Source organism: Callionymus lyra, chromosome 18 (genome assembly GCF_982586985.1).
Source record: "Callionymus lyra chromosome 18, fCalLyr1.hap1.1, whole genome shotgun sequence".
NCBI lineage: Eukaryota > Metazoa > Chordata > Actinopteri > Syngnathiformes > Callionymidae > Callionymus > Callionymus lyra.
The window spans coordinates 7,367,058-7,375,700 of record NC_141835.1 but is presented as its reverse complement, the minus strand read 5'-3'; the positions used below and the strand labels follow the sequence as shown (position 1 = coordinate 7,375,700).

Below are 8,643 nucleotides of genomic sequence, written 5' to 3'. Positions count from 1 at the left end.
CTCATCAAAGATCGGCTGAAAGTTCGATTACGTAGTTTGCTACTCTTTTTTTTTTTTTTAGATGGCACTACTATAGCAACATTTTTATGGTAAATGTAAAAGTATCAAACTCTATGTGTTAAAAGAATATTCAAATATTCTTTTCAATTACTAAAAAATGATTTAACGTTTCAACATATTGGATTCAAGAATACAATAAAAACAAATGTAACCTTTCAATATGCAATTTATTTGATTTAATCATTAAAAACGAATAATTGTTCAATGCTTAAAATACATTTTTTAGCTCAAATTACTGTTAAATTCAACCATTAAATATTTTGATGGCACTTACAGTATATACTTCCATAGATACACATAAGAGATATATTTGTACCCTTTGTGTGTTAAATCCAACAGCACAAAAAGTTGCCTTCATGAGACCTTGGCTCCTGCAAGTCACTTAAAGTATTGGCCAAAAACAGTTAGTTGTTACTATGTAGGTATGTGACAAGCACAGCAAAATATAAAATGAAAAAATAAGACTTAGAAGCATAGATTTATTTTTACAGTTTCATTTAAACCGGCTTTTCATTCACATTTTAATCCAAGCCCGTTCTGACACATCTCAGGTGTCGCAGGTCATGACATGTTGAAAGACAACCAAAAGGCCATAAGAGTGTTGAGACGTAAACTCTGCTGATCCTGGTCGGGTCCAGAGAGGAAGCTGAAGGAGGAAGCCTATAATAAAAAGCTGTGACAAGTCTGAAGGCTCGTTTTCCTTCCAGAGCTCAAATTAATGACACAAACTTCCTGACTGACCAACAGGAAGTTACACAACCGCAATGGTTCGGTTACAAAATGTCGGCTATACACACGACTGGAGGGATTTAATGGAGAGACTGGAGGTTAGCAGAGAGAAATACTTTAATGAACAGATGCAACATCAGAGATCAGTATTCTGGATCAGAACCAACAACGTAAATATCGGTGAAATAAACAGGAGGGACAAGCTTTGATTGAACCTGTAGTGATGTGCGGAATCAAACCAGCAACTATGTTGTTTTAAGAAAACGTTTCTATGAAGGCAACTTTCTAGAAACAAATCTCAAAGATTAAGAAAAAGTTGCAGCTGAGATCTAGGAGGAAGTTCATAACTCGTGATTGTACTCTAGTATCACATGACCATTAAAGAATAATGGCTAAAACAGGTCTAATTAAAAACAAATGCATCGTTTTACCAGCAGGCGGCAGCAGATCGCATTGGTTCATAGACAGAAAATGAGTTGTGGCTGGTGAGGATGATCAAGGTAGAAAAAGAAGACGTTCAAATGTTTACTGGATTTTTAATCTGATGGAACTGGGAGGCAAAGAAGAGGAGTCGGAGGTCTTCTAAAGGACAAACAGTGTGAGCTAGCGTCAGCTAGAATGGGGAGGTCACAGAGGTCAAAGTGCTGATGACGATAGTAATGCTGCTTAAACGGTCAATGACCTCTTACGAGTCAAGATATTTATCCCCGTCATGATTCGAAGGTTCAGTTACAATACATTTTTTTTTTTACTTTTATCCGAAGACTTCTCTTTGGCTTTGAACAGGAACCTTATGTAGCAGTGACCAAGACGCGCCAAAGGGGTCGCTAGAGAGGCACTTTGGGTTTTAAATCATGTGACATTTGGTATAAATACGACATCATCTTAGCAATAAAACAACAACAGCAAATGTAACAGACATATACCAAATAAAAATAAAAAATCAGACTTGGATCAGCGGTCTGAAGACCCACAGTCAGTGTCTTTGGCGATAGCTATGGGGCACTCTAGTCCTCGTCGTGGTTGTAGAGGGCGTCGGCAGTCGGATGTTTGCGGTGCGCAGGCGGGATGAGGTGCAGCGGCAGCTCGGTGGGGAGTTCATAACCCTCCAGCTTGATCTTTATGAGGTGCTGCGCGAGAGCAAACTCCTCATCGTCCAGCATCCCGTCGTTGTCGCGGTCCGACAGTTTCCAGATTTTCCCAAGGACGGTGTTGGGCAGCCGCGAGGTCATCATCTCCTTCTTGGCGTTGACGCCGGTGATCTTGCCGTTGACGGGCATCAGCGTGTAGAAGAGCTCGTCGTATCTGTGTTTGTCTCGGCCCACGATCCACTCGTCTATGTCCGACCCGGCGCTGATTCCCTCGCCGTAGCCTCGCCCGAAGGGGCCTTCCTGTGAACCCTCGAAGGCCCCCCCGGACACCATGGCGGGCGGCTGCTTGGTCTCCTCCTCGCGGATCATCGCCATCAACACGGCGATCTTACTGGCGAGCATCTTGTCCACCGACTCGATCAGCTTCATCTTCAAGGACGGGAACTTGTTGAAGTCGTAATGTTGCAGCATCTCCTGCAACGCACAAGAACCACCATCGTGACCACGAGAGGTTTTTCTCAAGAGGTTTCACCAACAAACTGCAGCTGGTCGTTTCATCCACCCCTGACCTTAAGGCCCCAACACACACACACACACACACACACACACACACACACAGCTGCATTTTCACTTCCTTGTGTCGCAGCAGAAGTGATGACGATGAAAGTTTCTCCAGCTTCCTACTGAACACCAGTTCCTAGTTTCTATGTTGCAGAAATGTACCAGCTTGTTCTTTCAAAACCGGTCCTGAGTCTTGTGCAGGTGTCGTACCTGCATCTTGTTGACGTTGGGGAAGTCTCCGGGGCTGATGTGGTGCTCCCTCTGCAGTATGGCGTAGATCTCCGGCAGCCGCAGGATGAGCTCCTCCTTCTTCTTCTCCCGTCCAAACAGAGACGGCATTTCCTTCTTCAGATAGCTGATGATATAAGCGTGGACCTGAAGGGGGCCGCAATTGTATCGTCAGCGAAGACGCCTCATGGTCGCCACATTTAGCGACCCAGCTCGACTCGAGTAGAAATCAGGAGCATTTACTGAAAGTCTGTAAGCAAGTCCTGAGTTTGAGACCCGTTAAGTGGACCAAAAACCACTTGTGGCTAATGACCTGTGACCCCTTTATGTGTGTCTCACCTTGGCCAGTCTGGCTCTTTTAATGAGGTCGTTGAGTTTCCGGAGCGCTGCGTTCCTGGGAAGACTCTGGATGTCCCGGAAGAGATCCTGGGACTCGGCCTCAAACAACCGCCTGTAAGGGGAATATCGTGTGAGGGGTGGGTGGAGGGATGACTGACATATCAACTCACCTGTTCTCCGTGTTCTGCAGAGGTTTGGCCCAGAAGGAGCCCAGATACACCCGCACCACCTCAGGGGTGTTGATCACCTTTCCAAGTGACCACATGAGGGCGCCGTAGACCCTCATCAGCTGCTGCGTGTCCACCTGCGGGTCGAAGCGACAAGGTGAGCAACTAGTAGACTACTAGGGCGTGGAAAAATCTGGTCCCGACCTGATCCGCTTTGTTGAGAACCACCCGGATCTTGTCGTCTTGTCCTTTCAGGGCCCGGATGGCTTCAGAGAACTCGTCCGAAATGTCCAGTTTGTGGGCGTCGAACAGCAGGATGATCCGATCCACTCGCTCGCCGAACCAACGCAGGACCTCAGCGAAGTCATAACCTGATGATGTGTGCAACAGAACCGGGTGTCACCGAGACAAATCCAGGACCATGTTAGGGATTTACTTAAAGGTCAGGCCTTAATCACCAATAACCATGACGGAAATAAGTGCGTGATGGGAAACTAGTGGAACTGGTTGAGAGTGGTGCTGGTCGTGCTAAAGGTCCAGTTTACTGTAAACACACTCGTGTGTCTATGTTGTGGGTCCTCCAGCATTTGTGTCGACTCATCACAATCACAATGTCGACCGATTGAGGTGACGCAGCAGTTCCAGTTCCAACACTCTGGTACCGGCACCTCGCGTCTGCCCCGATCAGGGATGAGACTCACAAAACATTGAGGTGAGAGTGACGGGCAGGTGGAGACGGGTCAGAACTAGACGTCATTTTCTGTCTCTGTGTTTAAGCAGCAGATCTGGCTCAGCGATAGAAGTTAACAGCCAAAATTGAAGTTTGAAACCTCCTCATGAATAATTACCTATGAGTCTTGGAGTCACTTTACATGTATGTGTGTGTGTGTGTGTGTGTGTGTGTGTGTGTGTGTGTGTGTGTGTGTGTGTGTGTGCGATCAGAGCAGCAGCTTGAGGTTTCACCCTCACCAAGGTGTGTTTCGTATCGACCAAAAAAAACGACTTACAGGCGACATTATTTCCTGTCATCTCCAGTCACTTCCTCTTTCCATAAAAGCTACTGATGACACACTTTCACCGAAGGAAAAAAACGGACAATTCCAGGCATTTGGGCCTTTTGTTTATACAAAAACAATACTTTTTAAAATCAAAGAAACTGTAGCTGAGCATTTCCAAGGAGCAGATCTGACCGACACACAACAGATTAAAAGCAACTCAAAAAGTTAACAAGACAAACTATATTAATTAATTATTATTATTAATTAGTTCCTGAAAAATACAAAATTCACTAATTTTCTACTGACCTAACTATCACTTTAATTTAATATTTAATTCATTGTTGTTCATTTTTTTATTTTGTATTTTATTCATCTCATTTTACTTCATTTATATGAACTCGATACTTTTTTATTCTATACTATTATAACCACAAATAATTCCAGTGTTGAGTTAATAAGTGTTTCGATTCCGATGATTAAGTTTTCAGCCCATAATATTCAGAAGAATCCCAAGTAACGAAAAACCAAACTACCCAGCTTTCAGTTCCATTTGTTGCTAACTTGCAGAAAATCTGTTCCTAACCTATTTTTAAACAATGTTGTGCACATTCTCTCCTCTCTCTCTTCTCCTCAAGTGAACCTAACCGGCTTCTTAAAAAAAAAAGTAACCCCGACCTTGCAGACTCACCTCTGCTGATGCGCTGCTTCTCTCCGGACAGGATTCCAGGCGTGTCGATGATGCTGATGCTCTGGAGGACCTGGTTGGGCATCTGAGAGCAGATGAACCTGCAGACGACAAGGAAAGTCATCTCAAAGGTTTGTATCGCCATCCTCGTCATCGCCTGACCTCGGGGTCACCTTGCCCTCTCCGGGTTATAAATCCAGTCATGGCGGTCAAACGCGGGAAAAAACAACTCTCCTGGCTGACACGTGGTGACGCACAAACACTTCCCTCTGGAAACAATAACTTATTGTAGACGGTTCCTCCCTGGCACCAGGACACACACACACTCCACTGTCCTTCCTTTTCCTCGATCTCCGAACATTCGGACGAAGGATAAATTTAGCCGAGTTCTGGAATGTCACTCAAACTCACTTTCAAGTATGACCTCTCCCTGCGGAGGTCATGTGTGTATGTGTGTGTGTGTGTTTGTGTGTTCTGACCTGTTGAGGAAAGAGTTTCCGAAAGCGTTGAGCTTCCTGAAGGGCTTCTTGGGGTCGACGACCAGAGCGTTGCCAGGGACGACGCCCTCGTTCTCGCCGTACATCACCGCGATGAAGCCGTCCGTCGTCGGCTCCGGTCCGATCCGCATCCCCGGGAAGTCCTGCTCCAGCAGATACCTGCAACCACGAGTGGAGGGGTCAGTCAACAATGCAAGCAACCAGAATATTAGTCTCAAGTTGCCCTGCAGGGGGCGCATCTGTCACTGTAGACCTGGGTAAAGTGTGGCCCTTTATTTATGTGGCTCTCATGAAGTCAAAGATCATTTATAAAAATAATTATATTTTGCTTTGATTATACATTACTATTTAAACTCTGAATATAATTATAGGGTTTTGGTTTTAAGACCTTTTTTTCCTCTGTTTTTGTCATTTGAATATTTTTTTCATTGCTCTCCAAAATATTGTTTATAAGTGTACATTAAACAATATTTGGTGAAAAAAATGTTTTATGTCAGATTTTCAATAAAAAAACGTATATAAAATACAAAAAAATATATATTTTTGCCTGTTTAACTTGATTTTATTAATTTTCCCATTATATTCAGGCTTTACAGTCTTTTATCTGTTATGCTTGATGGACCCTTACACTATTAAAACTAGATAAACATGCTGAATGAGATTGAGAGAAAAAGGCTCTACTCTGAGTCACAGCTGGACGACAGAGCTGCTCACCGATAAAGAACGAACAATTCTGAACACTGGCTAGTGCCCTCACTCGTGAACAAGACTTAAGGATTCAAACGAGCCAACAAAGCCATCCAGAGTCATAAAGAGAGATTAATGTTCCAACGTTTTATCAGATCCAGATGTGCAGCAGCTCGGAGCTCCAGGAGTATCAGAGAAGAGAGAATTTTGCATGACAGCTGTGTCCAGACCCACTGTTGTCTTGCCTTCATCGGCACCATCATCATCATCATCACATTCCACTGACACTTGATGCTTCTCCTGGAGTTTGTTCTGGTCGTTGACGTTTATTTTTCATAAGACATTCGGGGCCAAAACATTTCAAAGGTCAATCCCTAGCTTTCCTTTGTGTGTGTGTGTGTGTGTGTGTGTGTGTGTGCGTGTGCGTGTATGTGTTTGGCCCACCAGCCGGGGGTTGACACAGTCACTTCTAAAGAGAAAAAAATGTCGATTCTGCAATATCCTGGCACCAGACTCCCATGATTCATGGCATTCTTTTTCTGTTCCCGTGATTCTTTCTGCAGGGCAGGGCGGGCCCCAACACACACACACACACACACACACACACACACACACACACACTCTGTGCGGCTCAGATTACACTGTAGTTTGTGTTGGAGGCGAATCAGGCGGTGAGGTCAAAACACACACTCTCTCTCTCTGCAGACGAATGATAAGAGCCTCAGACGTCAGCTACACCAACATGACTGACATCCAACTGAAAAAATTGTAGGTTTATCGCGTGTGCGCATGCGCGCATGCGTTTTGACCTCATAGTGTTATTCCTCCAGAAAAAAAAAAAAAAAAGAGAAACATCTCAAGCAAGATGAAGATGATGATGATGATGATGCAGACCTAACGTCTCTGACATCCGTGACCGCCCATTAAAAAAAAAAATAGAGAGTTTGCTCCCTCCTCATCCTCGCTGCAACATCTGGACACAAACAAACAGCGGAAGTCCCGGTGCTGACCTTCTGGATCGGTCCCGCTGGGGGTGTGGGGGGGGTCCGGATCACGGACGGGCTTCGGTACGGATTGCGAAAGTTCAACAATAAAAACGCAGAACGAGTTCTGCCATGATTCTGACTCGGGAACACCTGACGGTTTCGACATAATGCCATGCATTTTAACGTGCACGCGCACGTGTACGCGTCGAAGCGTTTGTTTTTACCTAAGGTACATAAATACAGCGTGTGTGTAGAAAAAAACTTGAGCAATAATTCTAGAGGATTTTTGTAACTTTGCTCGCAGTTGAGGGTGAGCTCCCGTTTACGTCACTTTTAAATTTGCCGATGACGTCAAAGAGCTCTATTTATGACGAACGGATGACGAAGGAAACGTTATTGATGACATCATAAAAATCACTTGAAGACGTCGTATAAGCCGCGGGGGGGGGGGGGGGGGGGGGGGGGCCTGAGCGCCCGCGGGGGTTGCGTACCTGATGAAGGTGGTCTTCCCGGTGGAGTACTGGCCCACCAGCAGGACCATGGGCTTGCTCTGGAAATCTGCGGGCTCCAGCGCCGGGGAGTGGAAGTCGTGGAAGAGGTAGGTCTCCTCCAGCGGCAGCAGCTTCTTGAGGTACAGGGTCTGGAGCCCCTCGGTCACGGTGGCGTACATCTCGCCTTCCTTGTTGCGGCCCTCCTGCTCCTGCTTCACCCAGCTGAACATGATGGTTCCACTTCCCTATTTCAGCTCCTCCTGCTGCTCCTCTAGAGACCGACTCTTGTGCGTGTGTGTGTCACGGTTTCCACCTGGCACCGCGTCGTCACACTGGCTCCTCTGTCCGGGTCACATACCCGGGTCTACCTGCGGGCACCGCCCTCTGGCGACGTCACAGACTTTTTTTTTTTTTTTTTTTTTAGACAGACTTGGAGATTTGATAGGTTCAGCAGAGCATCTGACGTACCCAACGTGTTCAGCCCTGAAGCTCTTACATCACTTTCACCGACCAAAGCAGGAGAGTCAGTTTTGTCAAACTACATATGTGGCCAAACTTGTAACGGTTGAAATAGCGGGCAAAATCTCAGGCATCAAGGATGGAGTTTTTGCCAAACCTTTTTTATTTCAACTCCTGTTGTGTTGTCAGTTTTATCTTGCCCTTTAAACTATATACTTGATGGAGTATTGTTTTGATTGTTTAAGCGCTTTGTGACCCTGGTTCTGGAAAAACGCTATACAAATAAAAATGACTTACTTACTGGGATATTTAATGTATGTAATGGCCAATTTAGATTGTATTAATAAAAACAATTTAAAATATGAGAAGGACTAGTTTCTTTTTATTATTTTATTCTGTAATGGTACCACACACAATCCTATTTTGTTTTTACAATACTGGCAATAAAAGTTTCCGATTCTACTGTTGTTTGAATTGTTGTATATTTATTATTACTGTTATTACGTGTTTAAGTGAGGGGATTTTGCAAAAGTGAAAAGCAGGTTTGCCCCACGAGCCTTGGGTGTGACAAGCTTAACGAAAAACTGTTTCGTAAACGTTCTTAAACAAACAGGTGAAGTTTAAATCGCACTGATTCGGATTTTGTTTCAAGACATTTAACGTTG

The 8,643-nt window shown here is 44.8% G+C and overlaps 1 protein-coding gene across 1 annotated transcript; it reads right to left on the bottom strand.

Annotated features, from left to right (window-relative positions):
* Window positions 1-519: 519 nt before the first annotated feature.
* On the bottom strand, window positions 520-7,881 carry ehd4 (EH-domain containing 4). Its single transcript, XM_087780589.1, has 8 exons — window positions 7,520-7,881; window positions 5,338-5,514; window positions 4,862-4,959; window positions 3,380-3,546; window positions 3,179-3,312; window positions 3,009-3,120; window positions 2,652-2,816; window positions 520-2,354 (listed from the first exon to the last, which is right to left on the bottom strand). The coding sequence occupies exons 1-8, from the start codon at window positions 7,747-7,749 to the stop codon at window positions 1,797-1,799; spliced, it is 1,641 nt and encodes a 546-aa protein (XP_087636715.1). The 5' UTR covers window positions 7,750-7,881; the 3' UTR covers window positions 520-1,796.
* Window positions 7,882-8,643: the final 762 nt, after the last annotated feature.

Excerpts from the sequence above, each read along its gene's own strand:
- ehd4 (XM_087780589.1), bottom strand. The coding sequence starts at position 7,749 with ATGTTCAGCTGGGTGAAGCAGGAGCAGGAGGGCCGCAACAAGGAAGGC. Across the intron at positions 4,960-5,337 it reads GGAAACTCTTTCCTCAACAG|GTTCATCTGCTCTCAGATGC; the intron begins GTCAGAACACAC and ends TGTCGTCTGCAG. Across the intron at positions 2,355-2,651 it reads CCAACGTCAACAAGATGCAG|GAGATGCTGCAACATTACGA; the intron begins GTACGACACCTG and ends TGTGCGTTGCAG.